Raw genomic sequence first — 15,888 nt, forward strand, 5'->3', positions numbered from 1 at the left:
CGGAGCTTCAAGGAATCCTCAGAACCTTAGGCCCCCTACAAAACCTTTCACCTGACTCCATCAACCTCCTGACCCCACCGACACCCCGCACCCCTACCTTCTACCTTCTTCCTAAAATTCACAAACCCAATCATCCCGGCCGCCCCATTGTAGCTGGTTACCAAGCCCCCACAGAACATATCTCTGCCTACGTAGATCAACACCTTCAACCTATTACATGCAGTCTCCCATTCTTCATCAAAGACACCAACCACTTTCTCGAACGCCTGGAATCCTTATCCAATCTGTTACCCCCGGAAACCATCCTTGTAACCATTGATGCCACTTCCTTATACACAAATATTCCTCACGTCCAGGGCCTCGCTGCGATGGAGCACTTCCTTTCACGCCAATCACCTGCCACCCTACCTAAAACCTCTTTCCTCATTACCTTAGCCAGCTTCATCCTGACCCACAACTTCTTCACTTTTGGAGGCCGGACATACCAACAATTAAAGGGAACAGCCATGGGTACCAGGATGGCCCCCTCGTACGCCAACCTATTCATGGGTCGCTTAGAGGAAGCCTTCTTGGTTACCCAGGCCTGCAAACCCAAAGTTTGGTACAGATTTATTGATGACATCTTCATGATCTGGACTCACAGTGAAGAAGAACTCCAGAATTTCCTCTCCAACCTCAACTCCTTTGGTTCCATCAGATTCACCTGGTCCTACTCTAAATCCCATGCCACTTTCCTTGACGTTGACCTCCATCTGTCCAATGGCCAGCTTCACACGTCCGTCCACATCAAACCCACCAACAAGCAACAGTACCTCCATTATGACAGCTGCCACCCATTCCACATCAAACGGTCCCTTCCCTACAGCCTAGGTCTTCGTGGCAAACGAATCTGCTCCAGTCCGGAATCCCTGAAGCATTACACCAACAACCTGAAAACAGCTTTCGCATCCCGCAACTACCCTCCCGACCTGGTACAGAAGCAAATAACCAGAGCCACTTCCTCATCCCTTCAAACCCAGAACCTCACACAGAAGAACCCCAAAAGTGCCCCACTTGTGACAGGATACTTTCCAGGACCGGATCAGACTCTGAATGTGGCTCTCCAGCAGGGATACGACTTCCTCAAATCCTGCCCTGAAATGAGATCCATCCTTCATGAAATCCTCCCCACTCCACCAAGAGTGTCTTTCCGCCATCCACCTAACCTTCGTAACCTCCTAGTTCATCCCTATGAAATCCCCAAACCACCTTCCCTAGCCTCTGGCTCCTACCCTTGTAACCGCCCCCGGTGTAAACCCTGTCCCATGCACCCTCCCACCACCACCTACTCCAGTCCTGTAACCCGGAAGGTGTACACGATCAAAGGCAGAGCCACGTGTGAAAGCACCCACGTGATTTACCAACTGACCTGCCTACACTGTGAAGCTTTCTATGTGGGAATGACCAGCAACAAACTGTCCATTCGCATGAATGGACACAGGCAGACAGTGTTTGTTGGTAATGAGGATCACCCTGTGGCTAAACATGCCTTGGTGCACGGCCAGCACATCTTGGCGCAGTGTTACACCGTCCGGGTTATCTAGATACTTCCCATTAACACCAACCTATCCGAACTCCGGAGATGGGAACTTGCTCTTCAATATATCCTCTCTTCCCGTTATCCACCAGCCTCAATCTCTGCTAATTTCAAGTTGCCGCCACTCATTCCTCACCTGTCATTCAACAACATCTTTGCCTCTGCACTTCTGCCTCGACTGACATCTCTGCCTCGACTGACATCTCTGCCCAAACTCTTTGTCCTTAAATATGTCTGCTTGTGTCTGTATATGTGTGGATGGATATGTGTGTGTGTGCGAGTGTATACCCGTCCTTTTTTCCCCCTAAGGTAAGTCTTTCCGCTCCCGGGATTGGAATGACTCCTTACCCTCTCCCTTAAAACCCACATCCTTTCGTCTTTCCCTCTCCTTCCCTCTTTCCTGATGAAGCAACCGTTTGTTGGGAAAGCTTGAATTTTGTGTGTATGTTTGTATTTGTTTGTGTGTCTATCGACGTGCCAGCGCTTTCGTTTGGTAAGTCACATCATCTTTATATTTTTCCCACGTGGAATGTTTCCCTCTATATATATATATATATATATATATATATATATATATATATATATATATATATAAAACGAAGATGATGTGACTTACCAAACGAAGCGCTGGCAGGTCGATAGACACACAAACAAACACACAAAATTCAAGCTTTCGCAACAAACTGTTGCCTCATTAGGAAAGAGGGAAGGAGAGGGAAAGATGAAAGGATGTGGGTTTTAAGGGAGAGGGTAAGGAGTAATTCCAATCCCGGTAGTGGAAAGACTTACCTTAGGGGGGAAAAAAGGACAGGTATACACTCGCGCACACACACACATGATGAGGCAACAGTTTGTTGCGAAAGCTTGAATTTTGTGTGTGTTTTTTGTGTTTGTTTGTGTGTCTATCGACCTGCCAGCGCTTTCGTTCGGTAAGCCACATCATCTTTGTTTTTAGATATATTTTTCCTACGTGGAATGTTTCCCAAACTTCAGCCGTCAGTGTACCTTGTGTTACAGTCAATTTTTTTAATGATTGTTTTAAAAATTATTTTGGTATTTTTAACATGTAATTGTCTTCCTCACTTGTATTTCAGGCAAATGAGAAGGACAAATACACACAAAAAATACCAAAATAATTTTTAAAACAACCAAATAAAAAAAATATTGACTGTGACATGAGCTAAACTGACGCCTGAAGGCCCCGTCCACACCTTTCCTGCTTTCCCCTAGTCCCACGTTAGGGAAAGCAGGAAAAGGTGTGGACGGGTCCTAATCAGTTACCATTGGTTGCACAGTAAACACACACACACACACACACACATATTTATTTAAGGAAATAATTTTATTTGTCGGCTGAAGGCCACAAGGAATACTTCCGAACAATTAACGGCTGAAGGCCTGAATTACAAGTGAGAAAGACGACTACACATTGAATAATGCCAAAATAATTTTTAAAACAATCATTTTTTTAAAAAATTGACTGTTACACAAGCTACACTGACAGCTGAAGGCCTTATTGCAAGCTATGTAACTATGTATTAACTTGTTTTTTGCACCAGTAAACCAGTTTTACTTACGTGCAGTACCGACGTAATTTTCCTGCTACTGTTCCTACCCATGCGCTGCCTTCCAGGCGGGATTTTTTAAAAAAAAAAAAAAAAAAGTAATTTCGATGAACCCTCTGCCAGGCACTTAAGTGTGAATTGCAGAGTAACCATGTAGATGTAAATTTAGACGATGGAATAATTCATGCGAGGATGAAGTGACAGACAGCACTGCGTCTTCAGAATCTGGTGTTTAAAACTTCAAAAGGCAGAAGGAACCACTACAACCAAGGTAGACAAAAGAAACCACAATCCACACTGCAAACAAGCAGGCTGTTGAACTACACGTCTTGCCGGACAGCATCGGCAAGACAAGGAAAAGTACTCTGCCGCAAAAATACGCTAACCTCCAGGGCAGGTAACTGGCGAGTTAGCTGCCACTAGGCAGTAAAATACCACAGGTTGTCCTTCACCAAATAATAACACAAAATTCAAAAACTAATAACATGTAGTAGAAGACGGCTAATAGATGCTGCCAACTTGACACCCTCCACTTGCTGGTGGTTTCACTACTGGATTAATGTTCACTCAACTCAACATGCTGGGTCCGGTGGACAACGAGGTTGCGGCCCTTGCAACTAGAGCCCCTCGATCCGGCAATGCCTGCATGCCGCCAGTGGTCCTGGCATGTCCTCGCCCTGCCGGACCTCTCTGCTGCTCTCTCCCAACCGAACTCGACACACCCAACCTGGAAAACACTTCACGTCCTTCAAAGATAGTACAGGTACTAGATATTGATCAACGCTGCTGCTGTCACTTGTGGACAGACAACACTAGCAAACGTAATGGTGCCATTAAATAGAAGAAGAAAACGAGAGACCACTGTCCCTATTACACGATGCCAACCTACCAATGGCACCAATGCGAGCCGCACATGGCTCAGACGAAATCAAAATTTTACGCTAAGAATGGACAAGTGTCCAAGCAGCCTGAGAATCATCAGGAATGGAAGTCAATGCGAGAAATGTCAGCATTATTTTCACGCAGAATGTTGTAATGCAACCTACATGAGAAATGATGCTGGCCAAATCTGGAAATGCAGTGATTGTTACCCTTGGTACGTAGTACTCAAAAAAGAGTGACTAATATTGAAATTCTGAGCTGAAATGGCAGTAGCATGAAAAGTTTGGAGTACTAATGTTAGAGCTGGATCACAAAACTGGATTACAGTCAAGCCTTCCAAATCTGTGAAACAAAAGAGCCTGCTACTCTGATGATGTCAGTGTAGCTATCTCCAGTAGTTTCAATTTTTCGAAGGCTGTGGACAAAAGTATACAGACAGTCCAACAATTTAAATACCAGTCTCTAAATACAAGTTGTAAGGTACAACTTGAGGCTAGAAATAAAATGCTTAAGCAGACCTAGAAGGTCTTATTGGTCCAGAGATCTTGTAGGAAGGGAATGTCAGAACTAGTACAAAACTGTGGGAAATGATTACTAGGTAACTAGTATTTTTAAGCCAAATGCAACACTCAGCAATTTAGACAGGTTGCTATTTACCATAAAGAAGACACGTTAAGTTGCAGGTGGACACAACTAAAAGACACTCACACAAAGCTTTCGGCTGCAGAATCATCAGCAGAAAAGAAACACAAACCATTCATACACACAAGCAAGCACACCGCATGCACACATAGCCACCAGCTCCAGCAGTTCAGCCCAGAATGCTTTCTGGAGTTTCCATTGTTTGACTCAGGAATGTAGATTAGACTCTGTAGTGAAGGAAGGTAACGTAATAATAGTACATGGTGCAGGCAAAAGTTTGGACTACAGAGGTGCGTCAGGCACATTGCTGATAAAGGTCCTCATGCTAGTGAGAAAGTCTTTCTACTTTTTGAGCTGTGTGTTGAGCAGCTAATTACCACACAAAACCAGTATTACCAAAACACTATCTATCCTACCCCAGTGCATTTAATTGTGTTCCATAGACATTTCGTAGGGTAAATTCCTTAGAAAGACTGTCCTGTGTAACAAATGTTGTCGCAGTTGGAATAGCTACTAGCCAAATGAAATACTGCAGCCTGCACAAACTCATGGGTGTTAAAGGCACTCATGTTGTATCTTCTATCAGAATAACAGAAGCATCACAAGCAAGTAAAAATGATTAACTTCTAATATCCATACATGCAAATGAAAAGGCAGACAGAATGACATATGACATGATGCATCCATCAAAACATCACATGTAAGTAATTGAAATTGAGCATATAGATATAGCTCAATTTGAGCTACTATCATATTACTGTAGAACTAGTAAGCAGAAAGGGGAAGTGGCTACATATGCACTAAGTGGTGTTAATTGGATGGGGAGATTATTGTCCCGTCGACAAAGAGGTCATTAGAGATGGAGCACAAGCTCGGATTAGGGAAGGATGGGGAAGGAAATCGGCCATACCCTTTCAAAGAAACCATCCCGGCATTTTCCTGAACCGCTTTAGGGAAGTAACAGAAAACCTAAATCAGGATGGCCGGACACAGTGTTGAACCGTTGTCTTCCCGAATGCGAGTCCAGTGTGCTAACCAGTGTGCCACCTTGTTCAGTAGGTGTTAAGTCCCAGACCCTTTGGAATAATGAATATTGTGTTGAACAGCTCTTTGAATGCTTTCCCACAATTGTGGATTAGGAAACACAAACTAATAATACAAACAGTTTGCAGGACATCAGCAGGAAATGCCTTAAGCTTCATAAAGGAGTACAGTCAGTTTTTATGAAGTTCTGCAGACCTAACTGGAGACTGAGACTACAATTTTCTGTTTAGTACTGATCAAAGACACCTAGTGTTGTTTGTGTATAGTTTTCATTATTTGCCACAATAAAATTCACTATTAGGAAGAGTTACACAGGGTGACAACCATTGGCAGTTTGTAGACTCAATAGGCTTCGGTGGATTGGATGTCATAGTTGTAATCAATGGCTTATATGGCCATTATGGTCAAATATTAACAGTAAATTGTGGTAACCAATTAGGTCTTGAATGTATGAGGGAAGTATTTTATCACAGATTCGTTAACAGTGACTAGATCACGATGTTTAAAGCAAAATTACAAGATGAACACTGCGAAGAGATTTAGGAAGCAGACAAGTTTGATGGTAAATTTAACTCTTTCTTAAACGTATTCCTACAGGAATATGAGCTCTGCTTTCCCCTAAAACAAACAATTGGTGTAGCAGGAACTAAAGGTAGATAAGCCTTGGGATTAAAGTACCTCATGCCAAGAAGACAGCTCTGTGTAATTTAAATGACAAGCTTCAGTCAAGAGTTGAAACTCCATTACCACAAGTATTGTAAAATCCTTCAGTCTATTGCTAAAAAAGCAAAACACATGCACTGTGCTCAAATAACAACACTCCAAAAATAAACTGAAAACAGTTTGGAACACTATTAAGCAAGAGATAATGCAAATGAAATTGAGTCCCAAGAAAAAAGTTGTGACAGAAATGCCGACATGTTTAATTCAGTCAATACCAGATCCATTGATTGTAGCAGTCAGATGCAGATGCTATAGATTTACTTTGGCACACACTCCTTGGACCATCAATAGACATTAGTTTTTTAAAAAAAAATCCAATGTCAATGGATAATTCAGAATTTCATGATGTCACTGTAAAGTAGTAATTATGCTGTGTATGATGACGGTTCTGACAGGATATTAAAATCATGCTATGACTTGATAGGAGTACCATTAAGGCAACATTGTAATCTGTCAGTGAGTCAGGGAATATTTCCTAACACTTAAATATGTTTTAGCAATATCAGTTTATAAAATTTGCGATAAGCAGATCACATCAAATTACAGGTCATTTTTGGTCCTTCCAGCATTTTCAGGTTATTTCCAGATAGTAGTATTTGATAGAATGATACTTCATTTTTCTAAGTAGGGCTTGTTAACTCCTCTCAGTTAGGCTTTTCTAATGGATTCTCCACCAAGAAAAATGTACATGACCCCACAAATGTTCAAATTCGACCTTACCAGACACAGCACAGATGATAGCTGAACAGGCCTACAACTGGCTCGCAACAGTTACTATAGTCCTTAAAGTCACAGAGACTCATATCATGTGATTTCAAATAAGGAAAAATTACCCATGCTTGTGCAAGAATTGGACATTAATGTGTGTATATAAATGAATTATTACCCACTACCTTGGGGCTTCAGTGGTGTAACAGACTAAACTGGGGTCAATTCATTGATAACTAATCAAGATGCTCAGGTCAGCACGATTTGCTCTTAGGAGTAATGACAAGTGTTAGCTTATTCAGCATATTTTTTATTTCTTGTTGTCTTATGGAATTCTCTTCTGGCACAGTGCATCTAAAGAAAATAAACTATTTGTTTGGCAGAAGGGAGCAGTAAACATATTGTGTAAAGTAAATAACCACACATCTTCTGGAGGCATCTTTAAAGATGTGAGAATTCCTATGTTCTTTTCCCAGTCATTTGATTCTTAATGCTATTTGTTGTTGATAATGATAATAATTAGTTTTAGCTTAACTATGATTTGCATGATCACGATACCAGATACAAAAAAGTAATTTTTGTTTGTCTTTGCTTCCTTGTGCGTATTACCTGGTGCAAATGCATTTAATGATCTCCCATATACTTTAAGAAAGGAAGTTTCAAAAGAAAATTAAAAACATACCTCATTAGCCACACCTACAAATTATCTGATTATCTAGATTTTAGGATTGACAATTACTGTTAGCTACATAGTAAGTGTTTGCTATAAAGCTGCATTACAGGTAATAGTGTATTCTAAATGGGGGTCTGTTGTTATAGATGTAGGTAAAAGCGATGGCTTTCCTTCTAATTTATTAAGTTCTGCTGTTGTAAGCACAAATAACATTAAGCAGCACAGTGATAATTTATTGTTAATACTGCATACAGGTTGAATTAGTAAGTGTTGTTTGCCTCACTTGAATGCGTTTCTTGACTCATTCCACATCCCTAAGGTTTTTCCTTCTTCTTGAGATCCACAGAGTGGGACAAATGAATGAATGAATGAATTAACTAAAAGGAATGCTAGTAGGTTATACTTTGAGGTTCTCTGGAACGACCCTCGCATACAAGCGTGTAGTGCAAAGTTTTATTGATGTATTCTCAGTTTGACCACTGGTGTATATGATCATCAATTTTTGGGTAGTAGCAGTGGCTTATTTAGCAGATGCCATATGAGGAATTCATTTTGCTCAATAATCTGTTTTTTGTATCCATATTTGTAATTATGGTCTCTGTTGATGCCAGTCTCAGTACACTTCCTTTTATTAGCCTTCAAATAGACTGCATTTGCTGCCAGTCGCCTTGGTCCCCAAAACCTATATGCCATCACATTAATAAGTTTTTTGTGTCCTCATTGTGTTTAAACACTCGCAATGTAGTGATAAACTTGTTCTATCTCTCTGAGCTAGGAATAACCATATGTGTGTTGTTTTGGTAGAGTTCATTAGTTAAGGAAAATTTATTGATCAGTCATTATATATTTGAATATACATTTTTCTTTCTCTCTGGCTGTCGATATATAAAATAGTTTTGCTAACCAAGATTGTATAAGAATACAGTGGAAATTCGATTTTACATTATCAGATTTTATGCTTTTCCTATTTCTACACTGTAAATTTATAGCCCCTGTGAAAAACCCATAAGTTCAATGATAAAAATTCCCCGTTCTTACGTTTCTTCATAGTAAGACTTACTCAATTCTTCTTTCTTACTCGACGTCATGGTTCACTTCATCCTGTTTTCTACCTATTGGCATTTGATGTGACTAAATGAGTTATAAGTGGAACAAAAGACAGATGGTTTGCACCATGGGTGATGGCAGAGTTAATGGATTATTTTAGGCTGTTGCAGATAGGGGAGATGTGAGAGATGAAATACTGATGTAATCCACTATTGACATTGTCTACAGAGTTCGCAACGTTTAACTTCACTGTGCAGTGATGATGGGTCGAATATGTTTCACACTACTTTTTGCAGCAGCTGACAATCGTAATGTGGTGGTGCTGTGAAGGTGACTAGGATTGAGGCTATCAGTGTGCCGATCGCTATAGCATCATGTTGATGTTTGTGGATCTGTTAGTGACAGGAGAATCTCAGTTGTAGCAAGAACTCTTTAGGGGAATATGTTTGTGGTTGTGCAATGTGCGAAATATTTATGATAAGGAATAATGTGAATGTTATTGCTTATCATTTCACTTGCAGCAATTTAAGCTGTCGTCTTGGGTTCAAGCCTAATCATACACTCGGAAATCGCCACATATTCGGCAACAAACAGTGAAGTATGTGTGAGAAGGAACGATATGAATTTTATTGCTGCTCATTTAACTCACAGGAATGTAAACTGTTCTCTTAGGTTTCTGTCTAACCACTCACTCGGGAATCACCACACATTCGGGAAATATACAGACAAGTATTTATTTCATCCTTTGTTCTCTAACCAGATGGAAATGTTTAGCAAAATCAAATTTTGCAGAACGTATTGTATTACAATCATAACAAGTATGATAACACACTAAGTTGAAAAATAATTTTGGCATGCAACAAGTTGCAAACCTATAACCTCTAAGCCATCTAACCATAACATTATCCATTATGCTACAAGTTTCTCATCTGAAGTTAGTATTATGCATTAGTTATCATTAAATTTCTTGAAGCCTTACATCATTGATGTTTTATTAATACTGATATACTTTCAGTGCACCGTTGCTTTGAAATGGCATAACACACACATACATCACATACTACAAAGGAAATGAATAATTGAAATTCACACAGTTCACACGGGGGCTGTTTACAAGTGCTTGCAAAAGTCAGTAGTTGAAAGCCTACTAGTGACATCACCACTGCAAAAAGTAGTGTGAAGCCACTGAAAACATGTTTCTGTTAGAAACATTATTTCCTACAGTGTTTCGATCTGCTTACGACTTTGTGTCTTGTCTTGTCTCTGTTTCTGTCCACAATGGCAATAAACATTACTCAGTGTATTTGCATCGTTTGCAATGCTATTTGTTGTATTGTTTTCGTATTACACGCCACATCATGTCTAGAGACGAGGAAACTGTAATTTGTGACCCGAAGGCCATAAAAAGCATTTCTCAGTGTTTAGTAGTTGTGCGGAATAAGGTTGCATTTATCAAAGAATTTTGTAATTGGTTTAAAAACTACGATATTATTTTGGTGGAGAATTTGTATAATGGGTGATAATGGTTGATGAAATCGGATTAGTTGTTGTGTGAAATCAATTGCAGATTTGCATACAGTCGTCTTTGATGAGTGAATACATACTACAGAACAACTGATGGGACAATCTTGTTACGTATGGGAACTGAGTGTGGAAGACAGCTCTAGTTTCCGTAATTTCGCTTGGATATCATCTAATGATTTTGAATTTCTGGCTAATATGGTATCACCATTTCTTAAAAAAAAGATAGAAATTTCAGGAAAGCAGTTACAATGAGACATGCTGTTAGTCTTAGTTTTTTGTCAGTGGGAGATTCATTCCAGAGCCTTGAATATTTATTTTGTGTTTTTAAGGCTACGATAAATGATCTTATTTTGTTTTCTACACAGTCATTCTCAGTATTCTACCAATGTAGCAGCAGTTTCATGCAGAACGTCTTGTTTTATTGGTGTTTTTGTACTGCTTGCTTCATATATTCCACAAGCATCCATCAGCCTGGTACAATGATAAACAACATGACAGTCTGCTGCCTTGTCCACTGCATTTTTTCCAGAAAATCTTAATACAGCAAGAAAAAACAAAACACCTAAAAGCTCTATACAACAGTCAACACAATGTGACATACAAACACGTACTTGCGCTGTGCAGCGGTGACATACAGTAGCTGGCCTGAAACATTGTTTGCTTTGATCTGTACTGACACTGGTTCGGATAGGTGTTTTCATGGTTCAAAAGATGTTTCCAAAAGATGTCCACATCAAGTGACTAGAAACATATTTCAAGCTGAGTGTGCATGCAGCTTTAAGTCTACTCAACAAAATTAAACTGGCACTGGCTACAGAAGGAAAACACACATCACCACATGTTAGATTCTGACACTTTTCACTGTACTTCACAGTTTTTGGTTTAATTCACCATGTTCATCAATTTTTGCTTTTTTCTCAGTGAATACAAAGGAAAGATGCCACAAAAACATGTATTTTAATGTATAATTTGTGGTTGTAACATGTTGGAAAATAGCTCAATTACCTTGTACCCAGAAACCAATTTCAATTTTTTGATGAGCTTTTACTTGAATGAAATTTTCACTTTGCAGTCGAGTGTGTGCTGATATGAAACTTCCTGGCAGATTATAACACTGTGCTGGACTAAGACTCGAACTCGGGACCTTTGCCTTTTGCGGGAAAGTGCTCTACTGACTGAACTACCCAGGCACGACTCACTAGGAGACAAGGTACTGGTGGAATTAAAGCTGTGAGGATGGGTTGTGAGTCATGCGTGGGTAGCGTAGTCAGTAGAGCACTTGCCCGTGAAAGGCAAAGGTCCTGAGTTTGAGTCGCGGTCCAGCACACAGTTTTAATCTGCCAGGAAGTTTCGAATTTTTACTTGCTGTCACACATCTGTAAATTTTTAAGGACTGATGAAATTCATTACCACAAATTATTGTATAAATATTGTATTGTACATTTAATTTCCTTCACTTACTCAGATTTAATGCAGTTGATGAGGATTATGATTTTTAATCATATATGCCAATTAGATGTTTTTGCTTGTATTTTAGGGGTTTTAACATTTTATTCCATTGTACATTTTCCTCAATTTTACAGTTTTTAAGTCTGGACCCCATGAAAACTTAAAATATGGATTTCACTATGTATTTAAACATAATGTGTTAAATATCCTCTTTCATATTGAGGTGGCTACAATGGGCACACTATATTCCAGTTCTGAATTGTGGGTTTACTTTGCTTCATAATGTCATCCTCTGGATTAATTAAATCAGAAAGGTTCCCAAAGAACTGTTTGACAATAAAATGATCACTAAGTGTAGTACTGTGCCTATGAACTGTGCAAAGTGGACTTATTCACATTACAACTCTTTCTTACATATATAATGCACCCTGTTTTTGTTCTTGTAGAGATCTTACGTGTTCTTGGCATAATCTCTAAAATTTACAAAATAATTTTTAATCGCACTGAAAGATGATGATAGTCGTTAGCAGTGAATGCTAAGATGTTTGTGGAAAATATGACCCTCCTGCATATAAAAATTAACATTTTAATAAAACTCATTGCCTGTGAATGCATGATGCTGAAGGACACACCACTCCATTGCTGTTAAATAAAAATGGTTATGGGACATGGTTGGCAATATCCCTACCACCTTTTACCAGCACAGCACAGTTACTGCAATTTTCAAAATTGCTCTTGATTCTGTACATGGTTTTGGAGAACTTTAATTGATGATACTGTTTTGCTGATCTTATGACTTCCAGTTGTCTTGTGCTTAACCAGGCGTAATATAGGGATTCAAATTTGTTGAATGTGTACGAAGGTGTGCTGAAAAGTTATGTCTCCGAATTTCTTATTCTGTTCTCAGTATCGGTTGAGGTATTACATGATATTCATATTACTCTGTTGACTTTCCTGCTTCACTGATGCTATTGCAGCCATTGCCACTAGAGGGCTTCAAATTGTAGCCTGTAACATGGTATTGTGTAACATATCAATGTCAGTGTGTGAGAAACAGCTTGCTGTACTCAAGTTCCTAACTGCAAAAAACGTTTGTCCACACATGGAGAACCCTCTCCTTCAGCATGGCAATGCCAGAACACACATAAGCACTGCCGACATCTGTGACAATCTGACGCCTTGGGTTCACTGTCATTGATTGCCCTCTATACAGTCCCGACTTGGCCTCAGCTGGTTTTCATCAGTTTGCAAAACTTAAGTAATACTTTCGAGTACTTCATGTTGATACTGATGAAACAGTGCAAGTAGAGTGAGGTTGTAGCTCCGTCAACAAAGTCAAACATTCTTCAGTTACTGTATAAACAAACTGGTCTCTCTTTGGGAGAAATGTGTTCCTCATTGGGGTGACTATATTGAGAAATAGGTATTTAGACATGAAGGATAATGATGTAGAGTGTTAATAAAGTTTGTTTTACTTAAAAAGCTTCACTAGTTCTCACATGAAAAATTCAGAGGCATCACCTTTCATCATGGACTCATGGAACCCTGTGGACTGTTAGGAATTTTAGGAAGGTATGAAACTTATTTCTTGTTCAGATTATGGATAGATTTTGATTATGAATTCCATTTCAGTTTGCAGGCCCGGAAGTGAACTGGATTGATAATCAAAAATTTATTTTTACTGTTGGTTTTCAACTATACTCAACTGTTTTCACAAAAGACCAACATCTCCATAATCTTTTTGCACATACAGAAAAACTATTGGATGTAAAGCTACCCCAGTTAACTACTGATTCAGAGACTTGTAAAGTTCTGAAGGTATGTCAAAATCTGTTAGTACAACCTTTTCAAATCTTAACTTCTGCATTAGCTGTTACGACACATTTCGTAATCATAAAAGTGAGTTACTGTTTTACTGTATAATTTTGTTTGCTTGGTTATGAGTATTTGTATGTTCTCTGCTTTAGGCGGCACATGCTATTCAACTTACAGCTGCGATAACTTTTCTTCCAACTCTTCTAAATCATCTGTTCACATTGTTAGTAGTCTCAAGTTCTGAAGAAGTTGGATTAAATATAATAAGAGTCTTGATTCATATTGTTCATATGATACATGAAGCTGGAAGAAAAGATATACTACAGTCATATGTGAAGGTGAGATATTTTGTTATTTAACAGTATTTGGCAGACTTAATATTTAATTAAATATATTGTTTGGATGACTTAACACTCAAACATTTGTACATAAACAAGTTTATTGTTCTAAAGCTTATTGTAGAATGTAACATGTAAAATAGTAATAAAAAACGAAAACAATGCTACTTTCTTGGCCTCGAGTTGGAAAAAATATTTGTTTGTCCAATAAGATCAAAATGATCAAAATGTAATGATAGTCTAAAAAGAAGAGGTCTCAGCAAGAGATCGACTTTTTTAAATCATCTGTATGGTGACATGGCTTAAGGTCCCAGGTATAACACCTTACAGGCATTCATCCCGGTGAGCCCTTGTCTTTGAGTAACTGATGACAAAAATTTCAGGATTTTGCATGATACTCTACAGCTTTGCAAAAGTGATATGTAAAAGACTGGTTGCATAGTGTGATGGTTAAGATACTGGCCTCTCATGCAAAAGGCTGTAGATTAAAGTTTCATCAGGAACTTTGAAAATTTTTATTTTTAAGTAGTTATCGAAATGACTTTTGTCATTATGTTTTTTCAATTAATTAGGTTAAATGTAAATTTTTTTATTTCTATTCCTTTGTCACATCATTTTAAGCAATGTATTGACTTTTTCAATAGCTCTCATTTTTTTCTTCCAGTCATTCTTTTTCCATTTGTCAGCTTTGTACATATGGATTTAATTCTTTTTATGTGCCTAACGTAATATGAATTATTCAGGAATAAAGGAGATGACTAACCGAAGGCAAAAGGGCTGCATCATCGATAGGTACACAAATGAAAGGTTCAGAGCTTGGTTACCTTTTAGAATCCATTTCCTTTCTCAAGCTCGTAGGAAAAACAACGAAACATACACACTCACTCACATGCACTTAGCTGTCTCACTTAGTTGACTGCAAGCTCTTTCCTGGCCCACGGTGAGTATACTGGGATGAGATGGTGGTGGAGGGTGGGGTGGGGTGGTGTGGGGTGAGGGATGGAGAGAGGCATGAGGCAGGGAGGGTTGAGGAGAAGTGTCTAGCGGCTCATGGCAGAGTGGGGAACCGTCTGTGGGCTAGTGAGCGGTGCAGGTGGTGGAGGTAGATGGCTGTGCATGCGATTTCATAGACTAGGACGTGAGATAACAGCACACAACTAGCTGATGTGGGGATACAGATTGGGTGGGGGTACTGGGACAGGGGTTGGTACACACACACACACACACACACACACACACACACACAGAGTTTGGGGGAGGGAGCAGCAAATTACCTTAGGTTTAGGCCAGGAAGGTTATGAAGGTGAAGGACGTGCTGTAAGGATAACTCCCATCTGCGGAGCTCAGAATAGCTGGTGTTGGTGGGGAGGATCCATGTGGCACAGTTTGTAAAGCAGCCATTGAGATGCGAGATTTCAGTGGCTTCGTCACAACCCGTGCCATCTGGATCTTCCTAACCATCACCAGGTTTTCTGAGCTGCACCAATGGGAGTTGTCCTTAAACACATCCGTTCTTGTAACCTTCCTGGCCTAAACCTAATGTAATTCGGTGACCCCCCCCCCCCCCCCCCCCCCTCCCCGTCAAAATCCCTCCCACCAACAGAGAGAGAGAGAGAGAGAGAGAGAGAGAGAGATAGGTGCGCGTGCACGCGTGCCATCCCTGCCCCAGTACTCCTGCCCAATTCATGCTCCACACATCAGCTAGTTGTGTGCTGTTATATCATGCCATAGACGGTGAAATTGCATGCCCAACCATTTGCCAGCAGCCCCCTCTACCTGCACTTCTAGCTAGACCACAGACAACTCCCCACTCTAACATGAGCTGCTAAACGTTTCTCCTCAACCCTCTTCCCGCCTCTCTCTATCCCTCACCCCACCCCACCCCACCCCACCCCACACCAC

General features: G+C 39.8%; 1 protein-coding gene across 1 annotated transcript in view; it reads left to right on the plus strand.

Annotated features, from left to right (window-relative positions):
• Nucleotides 1–15,888, plus strand: part of LOC126262335 (dedicator of cytokinesis protein 9) — a 356,303-nt gene that overhangs the window by 146,737 nt on the left and 193,678 nt on the right. The window contains exons 17-18 of the mRNA XM_049958894.1: nucleotides 13,466–13,651; nucleotides 13,801–13,986. Of these exons, the coding sequence (XP_049814851.1) occupies nucleotides 13,466–13,651; nucleotides 13,801–13,986 (372 nt within the window). The remainder of the gene's footprint in view (nucleotides 1–13,465; nucleotides 13,652–13,800; nucleotides 13,987–15,888) is intronic.

Source organism: Schistocerca nitens, chromosome 6 (assembly GCF_023898315.1).
Source record: "Schistocerca nitens isolate TAMUIC-IGC-003100 chromosome 6, iqSchNite1.1, whole genome shotgun sequence".
NCBI classification, from domain to species: Eukaryota; Metazoa; Arthropoda; class Insecta; order Orthoptera; family Acrididae; genus Schistocerca; species Schistocerca nitens.